Here is a 20,691-nt window from a genome sequence, read left to right as displayed (position 1 = left end):
TGGAGGTCTTCTCTGTGTATTGCAACTACTTCCATGCAGTGCAGCCCTCTGTCTGATACTGATCCAGTACCATCTTGATGATGAGATGATGCATTAGCACAGCATTAGCTAGAGACTATACCATTTCTGCCTGCCGGGGGGACAGTTTAATTATTATTTCCTTCTATATTCACCTGAATAAGCTACAGACCATACACTCAGAAGGATGAGCTGTGATCTCCTCTATTATAACTGTATTACAGGAGGTGTGTGATCACCATCAGTAACTGTGATAGGAGTGCCTGTGTCCTTTGGAGACATTTTCTATGATGGGATTCATTTGACAGCAGAACAAAGACTAAGAAATTGACCAGAAATTGAACACATAAACCCAAGTAGATCTGAGCTGGTCAGTACTGAGATCACATGTCTATCTGAGGGGAAAAAGGCCAGGAATTTTTAGACAGAAAGGAAAATGTGATTGTTCTCAGCAAGAAAAACCAAGTAATCTTGTAGATATGATACCTTTTAATGGCTAACAAAAAGACATGGTGTTATAGCAAAATTTCAAACCTGCTTAGAGTTCTTCTTTAGGCTTAAGTCTGTTAATTCTTAAGCCTGAAGTACCACCATAAGTAGGTTGGAAAGTTTGCTGTAACATCATGTATTTTGTTAGCCAAATGAAAATGAGACTGAAATGAAAAAAAATCTTCCACTACTCCGAACCCAGAGAAGGCTGGATGCAGTCATATGCTATTTATTCTGCACATGACTGTTCAGCCAAGCAGATGCTTGATTCTACCATGAATGGCACATGACTGCTGAAGCCTGTGATTGGCTGGGCAGTCACATGCACAATGAACACCACATGACCGCACATGGCTTCTTTTGGGTTCAGAGTGGCATGGACCAGGGCTCCAGTATTGCATGAGGAGCAACTGAAGAAGAAGAGTGTGTTTATTTCATTTCATTCCACTGTGGTAGAATTTTTTTTGAGTCCTGGAAAACCCCTTTAAGCATCTTCTGATGACAGAGTCCCTTAAACGTCTGAGGTCATGGCTTACAGAAATTTGGATCATTTTTTCTTTTTAACCAGTGCATATCTTTAATATATATTTGTTCACAGTTTTCATGTAAATATTCGTAAGCAAATCAGAATTCCTGCACATCCATCATGGATTGGGCTAACAGCTAGAGACTAGAGATGAGCGAGCACGCTCGGTAAGGTCAGTTATTCGAGCGAGCTTTGCTCATCTCGAGTAACTGCCCTCTTCTCCAAGCGTGCTCGGGGGGGGGGGGGGTGTAACAGCGGAGGGGAACAGGGGGGAAGGGGGGAGAGAGATCTCTCTTCCCCCTCGCCTCCCCCGAGCACGCTCAGAGGAGAAGGCAGTTACTCGAGATGAGCGAGGCTCGCTCAACTGACCTTGCCGAGCGTGCTCGCTCATCTCTACTAGAGACCATTGCTCCGTAGCATATAAAAAGTCCTCTTCACCCTGACACTTTACACAGACGCTAGTAGAGCAGATACAAGTCACCTTTTCTAGATCCCAAGCATGACCTCAGGTTCTCCAAGTGTGAGATAATAAACTTACAGTATATAAAACTTTTAGAATCAAAAAACAATAACAAAGTAACGAAGATGACTAGGCAAAGGTCAGGCACCATCCAACTAGCTCTACCTTGTCTTTAAGCCCCAATTCATCTTTGTAACTGGTCAACTAGTTTGATAAAAAAAATATTCCCTGTAGCTTTTCCACCTTTGGGAAATAGCAACATTTAGGGTTTTTTTAATACACTGATCACCCCAATTGTCACTATGTCTTGTAAAAATGAATATTCTTGATTACTCATAATCAAAGACAGTCGCATAACTTAACAGGGCACAGATTGAACTTGTACTGGGTCCTGGTCCTTCAAGACACCCATTGTTTTTTCTGCCACAGCATACAATATAGCATATGACAATGGTGAGGGTGCTAGTTAACATTTCTCATAAAGAGACCCTCACTTTATGCCTCTGCAAAAAGACTTTCAAAAAGGTTTAAAAAAAATAAAAAATGGCTCGGGAAAAGAATAATCGAAGTCCACCTTTACTGAAAATTGATAATTTTGATTTGAAAGTTTCACAACTCATCAAGCCTAAAATATACAATGAAATGGAATTGTGAACACTGTAATACATGCATGGAGCATTTATAAGGGTCTATTTAGACGGGACGAATGTTGGGCAAACGATGCCTGATACTTGTCCCTATGTGTCCTTGCTCCAGTGCTCTTGCACGGGAGCTAGAAGCGCTGGCTCGCTCACAGAGCAGCCAGCAGGGGGAAGGGGGCGGCTGCAGAAGATTTCTCTCCTCACTCTCCCCCGCCCCCCTCCATTGACATAACATAGCGGCTGTTCAGTACTGAACAGCTGCTATTTACACTGAACGATCAAGCTCATCGTCCATCTTTTATGTTGCATCGTTTATTTATCGTTCAGTATTGAATGTCTGCTATGTTTTGTCAATGGAGAGGGGTGGGGGAGCGGGAGGAGAGAAATCCTTAGTAACAGGGGGAGGATCTATCTTCACAGGCAGTTCCTGTGCACCCAGAGGTTGGAAGGTGACAGAACTGCAGATACTGTGATAACGATCTCCACAATCTTTGCTTCTCCTGCTGTTAAAGCATGTGTGAGACTGTGCACACATTATAGTGGATTTATCATTTGGTCGGAATGTCTGAGTACCTAAATCATCCTGGGAAACCAGACACTTCCTTCCTGCTGATCAGACCAAAGACACTGCAGTGCATCACGGGAAGTAAAGGCAAGGAAGCGCTGGGCAGTGAACTACTGGCAGAATGCTAGGCTTGCTACACACACCCTTCCTAAAAGTAGATTGAAAACCGCAGAAAAATGGGGAAGACCACCTGAAAATCAGAGCCTGGAGTCAGGAAGGATTTTTTCCCCCTTAAATTGGAAAAATTGACTTCTACCTCATTTTTTTTTTGCCTTCCTCTGGTTCAACATGGTGGTGTGGGAGGGAGGGGGTAACAGGCTGAACTTGATGGACGTGTGTATTTTTTTGCTTTATATACTATGTTACTATTTGAAACAGTAGTAAATAAGAGGATAAGGAGAACCTGGTGCATTTTAGAAAACGCGTTGGAAACACAGGTGTGCTTAGAAAATGCATTTCAAGTTTTAAGCATGTCCTGTCTGCATCTTTCTTCCATATACCGGGTTTTCTTTGCACATCTCTGCAATGTATTATGATCATTTTGTTATCTCCCTTTACCGATGCATTCTACGACATGTATCAACTAAATGGCAAGTTCGGTTTCGAAAAAACACAAAAAAATACTTTGATTGTTTTTTTCCTGAGCCTTTCAAATGTCTCAAAAGAAAGACAAACATACTTTCAGACCTCATCCTTAATGAAGAAGCTATAAAAAAAAGTGATGAGACATCCAAACATTAAAATTTATTCCAACAGTAGAAACTAATATTCAACATAATACAATGGTCAGCAATTCAAGCTTCCCCCAAAACAGGTCAACTGACTATTGTAGGATGTTCTGCCATTATGTATCTAGGTCAGTTCTGGATGTAGAGTAATAACTGTATGGAAGTCACAACACTGTGGTGTGCAGAAATGTGTCAGAATTGTAATACCAATGGGCCATGATGGATATTGCATAGTATACAACGCACTGACTCTTCTGGCAAGAGAAGACTCAGTGGACCAGTTTATAATTTTTTAACCTATTCCCTGAAATTTATGTAAACCAATCCACTGAACGTATATAAAAAAAATTGTTCTGTCTGCATTATTAACAATTTCCCACAAAGCATACTCCTTGGATGGTCTTCAGGGCTAGACATACCACGCGCTATCTTCAAGACATACATACATCATCCAGCATTTTTTTTTTTAAAGTCCTTCATCATTGTACGTTGGGGGAGATGGCTTTAGGATGCTTTGAGGGTCAGTTTCCACAAGGGGGCGCCAAAATACTTCCCCAGTTAAGAGAAGATCTTCTCCGTTTAATGAATCAAGATACTGCATCTAAGAAAAATGGAGAAAAAGGGTGATATTATGCACAAAATAAAGAGTTAAAGAAAAAAAAATCGTGTTTTATTATGTTCAATAGAAATAAGTGTTTTTTGGTCTGTATGTTTATTGCAAGAATGACAAGGTTTTCAGCAAGAAATACATAAAAGATTCAACTGAGCATATGAAAATCCAACTCAAAATCCACATCAATGACCTTACAAACAGATAACTGCTAGTGAGGATATGGATAGTGATGTGGATGCTGATCATGTTGAATTTGCAAGAGACAGGAACAATAAATAAGGTCACGAGATCAATATAGTACAACTGCTTCAGCCATTGAGCTTGTGACTTGAAGAATTGATAACTTGGCACACAAGTTATAATTCATTTTCATGTTTTTAAGATACACTAAAAGATCTATTGAACACCGAATGGCCACATTCTGAGAAACCCATCGAGTAGCACATTGGACCTCTCTTGCCTTTAGAACCGCAGCAATTCTTCATAGCATCCTCCCATTGGTCCCATAGAGGACCAATGGTGTGCCAAGACAACATTCCCCACTCTGTTACCCCACTTACACCAGCCTGAACTGCCGACACCTGACAGGAAGGGGTCATCGATTCATCCTGCTTGTGCCAAATTCTGACCCTCCTATCAGCATGGTTCAACAGTAATCTGGATTCATCTGACCAGGTGATGTTTTTCCACTGCTCAGTGATCCAAATTTGTGCATTTTTGCAACTACTGGAGGCCTGTTTTTCTGTTCCCTGTAGCAGATGACTAGTATGAGTGTTTTTGGAGTCTATTAAAGTCCATCCGTGCTAAGAAACAACAAGTTGTGTATTTGAACACATAAGTTGGAGCACCAGCATTGCGTATAACTGCAATTTCCTTGGCTGTACAGAGGCTGTCAGAACAATTCTTGACATAGTCCTCTGACATGTTCTTTATGTCCAGAAGATCCTCTTTTGCTGGATGATTTTCCTTGATCACACCATTCTCTGTGTACTTTCCATACCGTTGCATGAGAAAACTCCATAAAGTTGGCAGTGTATGAACTCCTAGCCCCAGCTGGTCTAGCAGTGATGACCAGGCCGGGCCTCGTTTAAAGTTGCTCAAATTGATAAATTTTCCCATTCTAATGTGGACTGAGACTGATACACAGACAATGTGTCACTTGATTTTATGCTGTACTCCAGAGTCACAGGTCTAAACAACATACAAGGAAGTTCCAATTGTGAAGGGGCCGGGGTCTCTAATAAAGTGATCATTCAGTGTATATTACTTCTGGTAGGACAGGTCCTTTTTAAATGAAAACCTCACAAGAGGACCAGGCTGCACACCTTCACAGCAAAGTCATGTACAGTTTTTATTTTACTTCTAGGCTTCCCCCCTCCTGTTCACCCACAGGGCCTTTCCAAGATTTTCGGAGCCCGATAGTAATGAATTGTCATGTGGGCGACTCCAGCGTTCAGGATGAACAAAACGCTGTGTCAACAACTGGCAATGGGCGATAGAGGTTGCCTACATGATAACTGACTAATATTGGGTTTCGGTAGTAACAAGAGCCATTGCATGTGAACCAGAGGTGGGGGCTACGACCAAACTAAGGAGAGTTGAGGATTTTGCAAGAAGTTGATTGTAAGGCTGGGTTCACACAGGGCGGAATTGCCAGTGGAATGTCACCAGCGGACATCCCGCTGCAGATCAGCCGTGGAATGCCTGTTCCAACATTTGGGGCGGGTTTGATCGCGAATTCCTGTGCGGAACTCATCCCCTCATTGAGAGGGGGCGAATTCCGCGGTGGAAACAGTGATACAATTGACATGTAGCGGAACTGAATTCCACGCAGCAAGAAAGTTTCCGAACAGGTTTTGTGCAGGTTATTTCCACAGCATGTGAGGGTCCGCACGAAAATTCCACGGCAATTCCGCCCCGTGTGAACCCAGCCTAAAGGTATGCAGCTCGCTCCCCTTGTCAGGGAATGTGACAGGTCTGCTTTAATGTTTAAAAGGGACTCTGGTTGATAAACACTCATTGACCCAAAAAATAAATTTGCCAAGTAGGGGTTGCTGGAATCTGCTGAAACTTTCTATGTGTGAATGTAATGATGATATATAAGGGATTATAATATTACAGTGAAAGGAAAAGTTCACAGATGTTACAACAGGTCACTAGATTCTGCTTCAGACTTGTAGGCTGCTAAGGCTGACGTCCCAGCTAGTCCCATAAATGCGTGATTTGCTATAAATCTGCCACCCGGGCAGGCGAAGTGTGGCAACCTGGCAGGGCAATTCCTGGGTAATCTTTGTTGTTTTTAGATGAGCATTACCCTGCTGAAAAATGCCTGTTGGAAGCCCCCACCATGAGCGTCAACAAATATGGCCGCAGAATTTCCTGCACATATCGCTGAGCTGTTATTTTCACTACTAGGGGTGACAGACTGGCGTATGTGACGTCTCCCAAGATCATCACACCAGCTGTGGGGCAGGGTACCGGTCAAGAGCAAAGACAGAATTTAAGTGCTCACCATGAGCCCTCCATACTTGACCACCACCTGGATTAGTTGCTAAAGACGATAGGGTTTAAGTGTGTAGCAGTCCAATTTGCCGTTCACAACACCACTACAAATGAAGGCGATGTTGTTGGGGTGTTAATGGCAGGAGACGTAATGGGCCCATGACAACAAAAATGTTGCATCTGTTCGTTCTTGTAAGCGGATCAAATTATCTTCTCTGCTGTTGTTTTGTCTGGCGCCTGTTCGCTGTACGGGTGCTGTCACATAACCACTGCGCTTAACATCTTGGTCAGAATAGCATAGATGGTGGTCAATTTGTCGAAACGACTATCCCGCTTCTCTTATTCCAATGATGCGTGCCCTGTCAAAGTCTGTTAACTTGGCAAAATATCTTCAAGTGCATCGTAGAGGCGTCTGGTGGTCAAGGATGTCTCAAGAAGATGTCTTAAAAGAGCCTGTTTAAGACAACGGGGGAAGTAAATTTAACGACAACTAGTAGCAAGACCCATTGTCTGATCCCACCACAACTGCACTCATTTACATATCTGCCTGACACATAACTGCAGTCCAAGTTTTGCAGAAATTCGACATTTATATCTGGGTGCATTGGTTTCTTTTTTGTCAATGAATGTATTAAGGAACTGCATTATCTACTGGTTTTGATGTATTCTCCAGCCACCACCTGCTGATTCAGTGTCTCTATGCCGAGATAAAAAAAAAATACTCCCACAATGCAGTTCACCATAGTCAGCATAATATGTTCATAGCTAAGCTATTACACTTCTTGTTTTTCAGCACATTGCTCACAATTTCCAATTTGATTGCACAAACTGTTAAATGTTAGAAAAGTAGAACAAATCATGATGGCAAATGGTTTGTGTGTTGAGTAGGATACTAACATGTTGCTGGAGCCCCAAGTACCACCTTTAAGAATGGTTATTGATCTACACCTTTAACCCTTTGCAATTCAATTTTGGATTCAGGGTTTCCTAGGGGGCTTTCTCTTTCTGCCATTATACAATGGCGCTATCTGCTGGCTAGAGCCAGTACTGTTGTATGGGACATGCTGGAGAGGCCCCCTGACAACAGAGCGGCCAGTAATATACAGTAAGAATACCCTGCCGGACGTCTTCTGACATCGGAGCTGTACAGCCATCAATCAGAATGCCTTCAGATGTCAGACAGTGGATTCGAAAGGGTTAAAAAGGTAGAAAATCCATCCAGTGTTTAAAAACACAGAAGGAAATGGTGGAGATTTACCGAATGATCTGGGAGAGTTTTGATATAAGTATTGAGACAAGTAAAGGCGTTTCACATAACTGGTCTTTTTGAAGAGAAGCTTGCAGCGAATGTCACATCTCCGTGACTCGGAGCAACTTGTTTTCCATCCAACACCCATCCACTTGGCAAATATCGCATCTGACCATTTACCTACTCCTGGCTCTTTCAGATCATATTTATCTTTCATAAGATCTAAGTATTTCCAAGGGGAGCACGGCAGAGGAGGTGTGACATGCAAACTCATATTTTCAGTAACTTTTTCTAATTTGTAGTTGGGCTCAAATTGTTAGTATTAACGGCTTCAAAATGCTTTACGCCCAACTTGAGCTGCCAGGTCAATATATTTCCATGTGTGCAGTACTATCCTAATTTATTCAGCCATTTCAGCATGTAGTTATGCAAATATCATTATGAAATATAAAAAGTGTGAAGTACCTCATCAGAGCTCCACACAGGCTGTAAAGTAAAGCAACCTTAATGTAAAACATCATGGCATCTACAAAGAGTAAACTAATGGGCACCATCTATATACACTGAATGGCCACTTTATTACAGACACCGGCCCTTTCACGATTGAAGCTTACCTGCATGGATATTAAGACTTGTCATCCCGGAGTGCAGCATGAAATAAAACGGGCAAGTTTCCTGTGGATCAGTTTCACTGCGAATCCACATAACGATGGAAACATCGAGAGATGTGAGCAACAAGGTCTGGTCATTGGTGCTAGACTAGCCAGGGCCGGTAGTTAATACCTTCTGGGGTTTTCTTGTGCAACAGCGTAGAGAGTAATGGAGAGATTAAGGAGAAAAATCCAGAGAAAGGTGATCCCGTGGACATAAAGAACTTTAACGAAAGGGGTCAGTAGAGGATGTCAAGAATCGCACTCAGTGCAAAGTCAAACAAATTGCAGTTCGATGCAACGTTGGTGCTTCAATCAAATATGTAAAAATGCCCAACATGTCATTTCTTAGCACAGATAGACTATAATAAACAATAATAGCATTCAAACTGGTAGTCGTTTAAGAGAAACAGAAAGGTGAGACTCCAGTGGGCAAAAGGAGCCTAAAAATTAGATCACCAAGCAGTGCAAAAACATCGCCTGGTCAAATGAATCCAGATTTCTGTTGCATCATGCTGATGAGAGGATCTGAATTTGCCACAAGCTGCATGAATCGATGAACCCTTCCTGTTAGGTGTTCAGACTATGTCAGTGCCTCCATCTAATTTGTGACAACTACAAGAAGCTTCCTGTCCACATGAGGCAGTATTCCTGCAAAAGGATTTCAACACGTAGTGGAATCTATGCCACAACGAATTGCTTTGATTCTGAAGGCCAAAGGCGGTCCAACGCATTACTAGATGGTCTCTAATAAAGAGCCTGTTAATAAATTGCCTAATAAACTGCTTATTTACACATTGCTCATAAGTTTAAGCAATCAGTCATATTGGAAAGAGGCTTATAACCTACGAAGGGTTGGGGACATCTTCTCTACACTGTAGTAATCTCCGTTTTTTTTTGTGTGCGAGTAAGGAGGGGGGTGTAAATGCAACTTGCAATTATCGCAAAAAGTTTCAATTTGTGGATTTTCTTTAATTTTGCTGTAAAAACAGGCTCTATAAGCTCTTTAAAGAGATGAAAGTCCAAATCCAGAAGAAAGTCGTTTTTTTAAGCATACTAGTCCTTAACTTTTGGTATCTATAGCTAGAAGAGGACATTAGTTGCAATGCAATAGCTTCCAAAGTTTTACCGACTGCCTTTCTGACCCAGATTTTTACTATTGGCCATCTTCAAGAAATGTTACTTACAAATACATACACCCCCTGATAAGAATAGCGGTATGTGTATATCCAGGCAAAAACCGGACTAGTGGCAACTCTATCGGAATCAACTTTCACCCGACCAACTCAATAACTCATGTCCGCAAGGTGCGCGTGAACTACACTATGTCTCTGGAAGACGTCTGGTAGAATAACACTGCTTAGCATACATGGAGTGTCCCGAAGGTCTGGGAACTGTTTTCACCATGCTTGGCCTGTGTTCAGCCAGCAAAAGCACCAGTTCGCGGAGTGGCAGGAACACAGACCAGCTGAATAAACAATGACATGTTAGAGAGAAGGTTAGAAAAAAAAATTTCAATCTACTCTCAAGATCCTGCCTGTCCCGTACTTGTTAACACGGCTGTTCCAGCCCAATCTCACATAATCCATAATGAATACCTTGTGTTAAGAAGAAAAAAAAAAAAAGTTCGGAAAATAAAACTTAGCATTTTATTTCTTAATGGATTTACTAAAACGAGTTTAAAGTTCTCTTTTTCAAAAGACCCAAAATGAGTGATTTTGTTTCTCGACGGTGGGCGGAAGATCTGATGGTCCACTTGTCATGACTTTGACTAAAGGAGGGTTAAACTAGAGTTACACCTTCAGACTACTTATATATTTGGTAAATATCTCGCCGAATCTATGAAAGGAGGATGGAGTCATTTGGGAAAGGATTACGTAACTCACAGGTGTTTCTGCAGACCCGTACAGTTCAGTCCATGCAGAAAAAGACATCATTAAAACCAAACCTTAGAAGGACCTACAAAATCCACATGAGACTAAACACTAAAACATTCTTTGGAATTGAAGGATTATTAAGCATGTCACAGTGGTGTTTATTTCATTTAACAAGTTTCAGTCTAGCTACAAAGAACCATACCACAGAAGACACTGATGTTGAAAAACTCGAGATTTGCTCCGCAAAGTTTGGGAGAGGGTAGTACACAAGCTTCTCTTGCGTCCTCGGCACATCCATATGCTAGTAATAACACACTAGACATTATTAAGAAATGCCCCTGGTGGGTTGTTTACTGCATGCCAACTATATGTGTAATGTGTCTGCACAATAAAACATGGAGAAAGACTTAAGATCTATCTAATCCACCATTGCGAGTGTGACCAGCTGCTTTGTGTTAAAACGTGATCAACGGACTTTACAAATGTCTCTCGTTGTTAGCTACCAGAATAAGCAGCTGATATGTGCGTGCCTAATGAAACATTATCTCATGTTGAAAGTGAGCTTAGAACAGAACATGGCTCAAGACCATGCTTTGGCATTGGAATTGTACTTTGTGGATCTATATAGGATAATATAGATTACGAAAAGAAAAAAATATATATACAGTACATTGATCCCCGAGTTACAATACTTTGGTCTTCCTTGGGCCACTGTAACTCGAAGTCACATGCAACATACAATGCCACAAACATGTGATTGTTTGGAAGGTGTGGCCCATCAGCTTGTGCATTTCATTGGTAAATCACCTGTATTACTGAAGTCCATGGCTGCCTTGAACCGCCACTCTACAGTACAATATGGTACTACATGTTCTGTAACGCCCTTTACCAGTGTCGAAATGAGCAGCAACTTGGGCATCAGATAAGGCTGAGTCAACCTTGAGCCTGCTAACTGAACCAAGCGGGGATTGAACTCCCAACCTTCAGGTAGAGAGAGAGCTTAGGACAGCATTTCTGTTGCCTTAACACTCTGCGCCACACAAAGCACTATCCACTGGATAGGTAATGTTTATGATTGTGATGGTCTCACTGAGAATGGGGTTCCTGTGTTCCCCGTTGTCCTCACTATGAGCTTATTGCACTCTCTGGAGTGAGAAGAGGCTGAATGGATTGCTGGTTGTACAAGCATGCTCACACTCCATCTACTTCCAATGGGACTGTGGAGATAGCCGAGTACAAGTGCTTGGGTATTTCCATCAGCCCCATTGAAATGAATAGAGGGCCGACCGTGAATGTATGTTTGGCCAGCGTTCAATTCATTCCGATATCACTGCGAGGAGAGAAGCAACCCCACAGTGATAGGCTGACCGGGACAATGGGCCCTCCATTCTTGAGGTCACCAGGGATTTCAGAGGTGAGACCCCCGCAACGCAACAGGTTATCCCAAATCGTGTGAGAGGGGATAAGTTGTGATCTTGGTACAATCCATTTAACTTACTAGTACACTGTATGTAATGTAGATTACCCTGAAGAAGATTATGTCCTCAACATGGACAGTGATTTACAGCTTCCTGCAATTGTTTCTGAGGTTTATATGCAAGGATTTATCTTTATAAATTATCTACTTAATTTTATTTAATCCTCATGTGCCCCACATTAATACCTCGTTTGTTTTCCCACAAACTGAAAACTGCTCCCTTTGTGCCCCACAGTAATAATGCCCTTCTTTGTACCCACACAATAATTAATGTCTGCTCTACGTTGTCACAATAATTAATGCCCCGTGCCCCCACAATAAATAATGTCTCCTGTGTGCTCCCTCTGCCGTGACTTCATTTTGTGAGTTCAGCACGCTCCTCACACAATCCGGCGTACGGCAGTCAGTGTATCATCAATCATCCCCTCCTGTCTCCTGTTCTGCAGAGCCTCGGAGTGGAAGGAACCAAAGAGGAGAAGACCGTTCAGGACAATTTGATGATAAACAGGCTGCTGTTTGTTGAATTGTGCAAGAAGTGTGCTAAACTAATACAAGTGAGATCAGATTCCCTTCTGCTTCTCCCCGCCTTGTAAACTTGTTTGGACCATGGGCAGTCACAACCCCCACCAACCTGGTGGTAGAAATGGCTCTGCTTGAGGTCAGAGTCAATCATCATATTAAAGGGGTTTACCAGGGCTAAGATACTAATGACCTATCCATAGGATAAGTCATCAATATCAGATTGGTGGTGGTGTTCCACCGATCAGCTGAATGGGATTGAGATGCTATGCCAGGCACAACTACTATGAAATGTGCAGTTCTGTACCTGGTAAGATCAGTGAGGTATCCGACCTCTGGGGCTACCACCAATCAGAAGAATGAAGCTCCTGAGTGTCCCGGAATGCATGAAGCAGTGGTCATATGTGTGCACTATTGCTCCATTCATCTCTCTGGGACTGGCATAGATAATGAAAAGGGTTGTCCCCACTGTTTTGCTGCAGTAAGCAGATAGTTCCATAAGTTGTGTAGTAGCCAGAGATAGTCCTGTAGGCTGAGTTTCATTCACTTCAATACGACTCAGCCTGCAGTACCAACCCTGGCCACTACACAACGTACAGAGCTCTGTCTCTGCTTCCTGCAGCATAACAGCTAGAAGTGAGACAACGCCTTTAAGGAACAGTATTGGGCGAACTCTGGCAGTCCCCCCAATCTAATACCTATCCTATATCTGTGAAAGAGGATAAGTTAGCTTTATCAAGTAACTTTTATTAACTTTTTATACTTGGCTAAACAACAACAAAAAAGCGCAAAACACTCCATCCCTTCCCCTCAAATACTCAACAGCTAAACACCCGTAGATTTTTATGGCATCAAGAACAATTTCTTACAAAACGGTGTTGGAACTGGACACATTAATTTCCTGTATATCAAACAGAATACCAACAGAGGATAAATTAGTTAATTGGGACAGCCCCTTTACCAACACTTTCATTCCTACTCCAGCTAAAGTCATTTTTGGAAAGATATAAGAGAGTTTGAGAAGTTTACCTGCTTGCGCACATATTCGACCATTAGTTCCAGTTGCCGGGGATCATCACACTTCATATTAAAAAGATTGCGCCAGAGGGCAGCAGACAGAATACGATCATCAGATATAATTCCCTAAAACAGACAAAAGTATTTACACCTCTATTCATCAACATGACCTGCGGATCACTCAGGCCTCTCTCTCACAGGCGCTTTTTATTACGATTAACACGGTGTTTTGAACGCCGTGTTAATCGCAGTATAATGCGCCCACTGAAATTAATGGGGTCTTGCATGCATGCGTTGAGATTTTGAAGCAGAGACTGTTCTATTTTTTGCATTTAGCGCCTCTCGTCAATGAGGAGTTGTGCTAAACCCGTCGCCGCCCTGGAGCTGAATCCGCCGGTGTATCTCCACCGGTCAGCCCTATCTAATAGAGAGGCTGACTGCAGAGAATCGGGGCAATTCACAGCATGCTGCGAATTGCCCGCCACCAGCGGAGAATCGCAATGATTCTCCGCTCGTGGACACTGGGCCAGTGCGATTCGCCGGCAAATAAACTGCGATGGACAGGGGGCCTTAACCTAGAAAAATCTGCAGCAGCACAACATGTGTAAATCATACATCACCTTTATTTTTCTTCAGTAATGACAAAATTCATAAATAAAAAACTGCAGACTAATTTGTGCTAAAATGGCACCAAAATATGGAGGGAAAATTTCACAGATGTTAAAATTCCATAACATAACAAGCTGATTGCATAAATATACATCCATATACTGAACAACGGGAAAAGAATGAAAGTCCAAGTGCTATCCAGAGGAAAGCTGTCACCTTGAATGTGTTGTGCAAGCGGAGGACAAGAGGCTATGGAGCAGCAGGAGCTGAGCACATTGATCACAGGTTTTTTTTTACATTTTGCTATGTTGTGGCCTTGTGCAAATTAAAAAATAAATAAAATAAAGTTTTTCCCCATTATTCTGCACTCGATGCCCCATAATCACAAAGTGAAAACAGAATGTTAGAAATCTTATTAAATTTAAAAAAAACAAAAAAAAAAACGGAAAAATTAACAATTTGCATTGACATAAGTATTCACGCCCTGTACTCAGTACTGAGTTGAAGCACCTTTGGCAGCGATTACAGCCTCCAGTCGTCTTGGTTATGATGCCACAAGGTTCATACACCTGGATTTGGGGATTCTCTGCCATTTTTCTCTCAGGTTGGATGGGGGCAGTCTGTGGACAGCCATTTTCAGGTCTCGCCAGAGATGTTCGAGTTAAAGGGGTTGTCCCGCGAAAGCAAGTGGGGGTATACACTTCTGTATGGCCATATTAATGCACTTTGTAATATACATTGTGCATTAATTATGAGCCATACAGAAGTTATTCACTTACCTGCTCCGTTGCTGGCGTCCTCGTCTCCATGGTGCCGTCTAATTTCAGCGTCTAATCTCCCGATTAGACGCGCTTGCGCAGTCCGGTCTTCTCCCTTCTGAATGGGGCCACTCGTGCCGGAGAGCTGCTCCTCGTAGCTCCGCCCCGTCACGTGTGCCGATTCCAGCCAATCAGGAGGCTGGAATCGGCAATGGAACGCACAGAGCCCACGGTGCACCATGGGAGAAGACCTGCGGTCCACCGTGGGTGAAGATCCCGGCGGCCATCTTAGCAAGGTAAGTAAGAAGTCGCCGCAGCGCGGGGATTTGGGTAAGTACTATCCGTTTGTTTTTTTTTACCCCTGCATCGGGTTTGTCTCGCGCCGAACGGGGGGCCTATTGAAAAAAAAAAAAACCCCGTTTCGGCGCAGGACAACCCCTTTAAGTCAGAGGTCTGTCTGGGCCTCTCAAGGACATTCACAACGTTGTCCCTAAGCCACTGCTGTGTTGTCTTGGCTGTGTGCTCAGGGTCATAATCTTGTGGGAAGGAGGACCTTCTGCCCAGTCTGAGGTCCCTTGTGCACTCTGGATCAGGTTTTCATTAAGTATATCTCAGCACTTTTCTCCATTCAGCTTTCCATCAATCCTGACCAGTATCCCTGTCCAAGGCGCTAAAAACCTCCCCGACAGCACGATGCTGCCACCACCATGCTTCACTGCAGGGATGGTTATGGGCAGGTGATGGGTAGTGTCTGATTTCCCCCAGACTTAAAGGAGATGTCCCGCGCCGAAACGGGTTTTTTTTTTTTTAAACCCCCCCCCCGTTCGGCGCGAGACAACCCCGATGCAGGGGTTAAAAAAACCACCCGCACAGCGCTTACCTGAATCCCGGCGCTCCGGTGACTTCTCTACTCACCGCTGAAGATGGCCTCTTCCTCCGTGGACCGCAGCTCTTCTGTGCGGTCCACTGCCGATTCCAGCCTCCTGATTGGCTGGAATCGGCACGTGACGGGGCGGAGCTACACGGAGCTACACGGAGCCCCATAGAGAACAGCAGAAGACCCGGACTGCGCAAGCGCGGCTAATTTGGCCATCGGAGGCCAAAAATTAGTCGGCACCATGGAGACCAGGACGCTAGCAACGGAGCAGGTAAGTAAAAAACTTTTTATAACTTCTGTATGGCTCATATTTAATGCACAATGTATATTACAAAGTGCATTATTATGGCCATACAGAAGTGTATAACCCCACTTGCTGCCTCGGGACATCTCCTTTAACACTTAGAATTGAGGCCAAAGAGTTCAATCTTGGTTTCATCAGAACAGAAAATCTGGTTTCTCAGTCTTAGAGTTGCTTAGGTACTTTTTGGCAAACCCCATGCTGGCTTTTATGTGTCTTTTACTTAGGAGGGGCTCCTTTATGGCCACTCTGCCATAAAGCCTAAATTAGTGGGGTTATGCAGTGATGGGAGAGACTTCCAGACGGTCAGCCATCTGCACACAGAATATTTGGAGCTCAACCAGAGTGACAATTGGGTTCTTGGTCACCTCTCTTTTCGAGTCTCTTCTCCCCTGATTACTTAGTTTGGTGGGTCAGCCAGCTCTAGGAAGAGTCCTGGTTGTTCCAAACTTCTTCCGTTTAAGCATTATGGAGGCCGCTGTGCTCTTGGGAACTTTCAGTGCAGCAGAAGTTTTTTGTAGCCTTCTTTATGCCTGTGCCTCCATACAACTGAATTTACCACAAGTGACTCCAATTAAGGTGTAAAAACATGTCAGAGGTGATCAACAGAAATGGGAGGCCCGCAGAGCTAAATTTCTAGTGTCATTCCAAAAGGTCTGAATACTTAGGTCAATGCAAAAATATTTGTTACAAATGTTATTCGATTTTTTTTAAATGAAAAACTTTCTATTTTCATTTATCATTATGCAGTATTGAGTGACTGACAGCCTTTCCTGTACAAGTGTGCATAGAGGAAAGACTGTCAATTACTGCGTAGGACTGCCCACTTGGCTCCCAAGTGTAGAAAGAGCAGGGATTTCAATGAGCAGAATACAAGTTATAGCTCTACAGGGCTGTCTTCACAGGGGTTGCAAAATCCCTAATCACATTATCAGAAAGCCCAGTGACCCAATCAAAGAAAGAAGTTCCCTTTGATTATGCTGTGATTAGTCTCGAATGTGACAATCAAAGGGTTAAAACAACTGGCTGTCATCAGACAATTGAGAATCTGCTTCAGGGTGGCACAAACCTGCTGTGCAGAATTTATTCTATGCCATACAAAACACTGGCACTGCAGAATAAGGCCCCTCATGACCAACATGAAAAGGTTAAAAGGGCAGTCCATTTAAGGGTTAAGGATCATTCTATTTTGGCGGGCCTTAAAGAGGAACTCTCATGTTAATATCAGTGGGGCAGGCCGCATAGATTTGCTGACTCCAAGGATTTATCTTTTTTCCCTGTCTTCACTCCTATTTCCCCTTAAAGGCTCGTCATAGTTTCAGTTCCCAGAACGGTGAATGTGTCAAGTGGGTGGTTCCCACTGCTCACTGTCAGTGACAACAGACTCAACTGACTGTATTCTTTATAGAAATGCAGTCCTAAGCTCTCGCTCACAACCTGAAGGTTGCGAGTTCAATCCCCGCTTGGTTCAGGTAGCCGGCTCAAGGTTAACTCAGCCTTCCATTCTTCCGGAGTTGGTAAAATGAGTACCCAGCTTGGTCAGGGGTAATAAATAAATTACCTGAAACCGCTGCGGAATAAGTAGGGGCCATACAAATAAGATTTATAATTCTTTTTTATACTCGCCCACTTCCATGATCCTGCACTGTCACTCGGCGAAGTCTGTTCATGGCATGAAAAACCAACTCTTTTCAGAGTCCCATGACTTAGTTTGTGGTGCTAAGGGGAAGGGACAGGTTCCCTTTAACCCTTTCCAATCTAATTTGTATCCTTGTTTTCCTAGAGGGCTTACTCTTTTTCTGCCGTCATACAACAGCGCTATATGCTGGCTAAAGCCAGAACTGCATGAGGTGACACGTGGGATAGGCTCCGACAGCAGAGAGGCTGGCAATATAGAGTAAGAGAACCCCGACGGCCGTCTTCCAGCATCGGAGTTGTACAGCCTTAAATCCTAATGTCTTTAGACGTCAGACAGTGGATTGGAAAGGGTTAACTTACTAAGAATAACTTTAATCTATGGGTCGGTACCTATATGGTAATTTCAAATATTTGCACAATATTAGAAGACCCTCAGGGGTAGACACAGGGGGGACAGACACAGTGTCAACGTCACAGGTGCAAGGTTACCCAAGGGCAGTGAAGTAGGAAGGAAGTGTCTCAGACTTCCTAAGAACACTCGACTAAGGGAGGCCTGAGAGTGCGGTGGCCATTTTATGAAGAGGCAAATGGGGGACCAGAATGCAAGACTAGTGGCAGGATTATTCATAAGAAGGGATTAGGTAGATTTGCCACATATAGTCAAATTTTCATTTTTCCTGAAAACTCACTTTAAAATCCCAAACCAGAATCCATCGTACATACAAAGCTAAGCTCATGCATTTCAGATTCTAACTGCATCCTTACTCATAGCACAACATGCTGCAACTAAGGACGCAAACTTTTTTTTAGTCCTACCCCCCCCCCTCCCCCATATAAGATGCACTTTAGCCACCGCAGAATCAAAGGGATTACAGGTTTGTGATCATCACCGATCTCCTGTTACTGATCACATAGGCACAGCTTCTGTACTTTGCTACAATGTACATTTATGGCATGGTAACTTCACACAAGGCATCCCCATGCCACACATGTACCGCATGTCATTGTGCACGAAGGGATTAATACAAAATGTAAGAGGATGTTATATCGTACCTCATCATATCCAAATATAGATGCATAAAATATTTCCGTAAAATCTCTCATTGCTTTCTTCATTTTTACAGCATCAATCTGAAAAAAAAAATAAAAAACAACTTAGTCAAATTTCTTTATACATGCAAGGCTCCCTGCACACGGGCGGAAATTCCGCAGCGAGATTTCCTACAGAAGTTCCGCCCGTGCCCGCCTGCATAGGATTGCAATCCAAAACGCAATCATATGCAGATGACCGTGATTCATCCGCGTGAAAATACACGCGGAAAACAATCGCGGCATGTTCTATTTCTGTGCGGGTCTTGCAGAGCCCCGCACAGAAATGTCACTCCCGGCGCCCCAGCTCCACTCATGCAGCGGCTAGGCGGCATATCACAGAGTCAGAGCCGTGGGAGCCGCACTGTTCCCTGCAGGGGCGCGGGTCAGGATCCGACTCGGCCGTCTGCAGGCGACCTAATGGTTACCCATCTTGAGTGTCCACACTTGATCAGCATTTTGTTGTTTTAACCCCCAACAGTTACATAAAAATGAAAAAAAAACCTCCTAGTGCAGGTTGTTACAGCTGTGGCAACAACAATTGTGTAGTTTTTTTGTTCTTATTTTTTTCAATATTTAAAGCGCTGTGTAATTCAAAAACATTTTTAATTTTTTACTTTAAAACATTTAGATACAGAGGTGTTCAATGACTGCCATCTTTGGGGTTAAATGATGTAGAGGAGTGATTGGATGAGCTTCTAATTCCCTCTCTTTTTTGAATAAAAAGAAACCCCCATATGTGACAATCAGAGAGCAAATATGTTCTCTGATTGATGATGGGAGGGAGTGACCACACTAGACCAGATGGATCCTCCTGGAGCGACTGCAGTACCTGGGATCGCCGGGCACAATACTCTGACGAACTTGGTATTTGGTACAAGCATAATGCACTACTGAAGTCGAGTTGCAGAGTTTGACTTTAGTGTGCACATCCACTTCCCAAGGGGGCAGAGGGCCGCACAACGCAGGATTTCACCACGACTTACATTTTTACTTTTATGAAGGATTACATTGAGCTGGGGTACATGAAATATTTACCAGCAACTTATTAAGGCATACGGTACTTAAAACCCCATTCCGCTCCCATCAAGGCTTTCAGTTTTTATCATAAATCATTTATCATAAATCTTACAATTGTGTTCTTTTGTAAATATTTCCTCCCATTAACCCACAAACTAGGTTCACACGGTGTTCTTTTATCTCACCTGGTAAACTGAAAAAAAAATGTAAGGATTTAGATGTCATGCATGACAAAATAAGGGTTCAAAAAAGGGGGCCATGTATCCACTTTTCTAATATAGGTCTCTTTTTGCTGACTTTTCTTTACATACTACATGGAAAGTAGGGAGGAATATTTTCACAAGGTCTTTTCGTTCAGCCATTTCAGTTCTTTTTTGGTCCTTTCCCAAACTCTCAAAAAGTTAAAAAAAAACCTGACTTTACCTTACAACGACTGGGCCTTCATCAAAGCACTAGGGGCAGATTTACATAGACCAGCGGTTTATAAGCCGGTCTAAGTGGAGGTTACACTGGTGTGAAGTGTGTCAAATTTATTAAGAGGCGCCAAATTCCTAATTTGGAGCATCTTCAGGTTATCCGTGTGCCAAATATGAAATCTACATCAGCTATGACTTATAAATAAAAAAGTTGTGATTTTTTTTTAAAACGGGGAGGAAAAAACCCCAAAACGTCTGCGCCATTAAAGAGTTAAAGATTTGTATTATTCGCAAGTATGCTCTATCTGGACATATGTGGCGGCAGTGGCGTCTTCAACGGGGGTCGCTAATGCACCCTGTGTGACTCCACAGGTCAAACACCCCTATAGCTAGGCTTAATCCCCTTACTACTGAAGTACTGAATACCACAAACAAGTACCCTGCATCAGTTTTTTGATATTCTACAACATAAATTGATGAAAGGGTCACCCACAGGATACTAAGGTGCCCCAATGCGGTACGTTCCTTTACGTGACGGCCATTGTTACAGTTCGATCCAACATCCTTATTTATGCACGATTTCTTAAAAGTTGGTAAAAGCTTACTGTTTATAGAATAGCCATAGTGAAATGGTCCAATGTTTGCCGTGTTT

At 43.0% G+C, this 20,691-nt stretch overlaps 1 protein-coding gene across 1 annotated transcript in view; it reads right to left on the bottom strand.

The window, feature by feature from the left end:
- Positions 1-3,428: 3,428 nt before the first annotated feature.
- UQCC1 (ubiquinol-cytochrome c reductase complex assembly factor 1) overlaps positions 3,429-20,691 on the bottom strand; it is a 114,787-nt gene continuing 97,524 nt past the window's right edge. The window contains exons 8-10 of the mRNA XM_066586541.1: positions 18,568-18,645; positions 13,344-13,457; positions 3,429-4,028 (exon numbers count right to left, since the gene is read on the bottom strand). Of these exons, the coding sequence (XP_066442638.1) occupies positions 3,894-4,028; positions 13,344-13,457; positions 18,568-18,645 (327 nt within the window). The 3' untranslated portion in view covers positions 3,429-3,893. The remainder of the gene's footprint in view (positions 4,029-13,343; positions 13,458-18,567; positions 18,646-20,691) is intronic.

Source organism: Eleutherodactylus coqui, chromosome 13, assembly GCF_035609145.1.
Source record: "Eleutherodactylus coqui strain aEleCoq1 chromosome 13, aEleCoq1.hap1, whole genome shotgun sequence".
Lineage (NCBI taxonomy): Eukaryota > Metazoa > Chordata > Amphibia > Anura > Eleutherodactylidae > Eleutherodactylus > Eleutherodactylus coqui.
The sequence above is the reverse complement of the archived record's forward strand: the minus strand, read 5'-3'. Positions and strand labels throughout refer to the sequence as shown.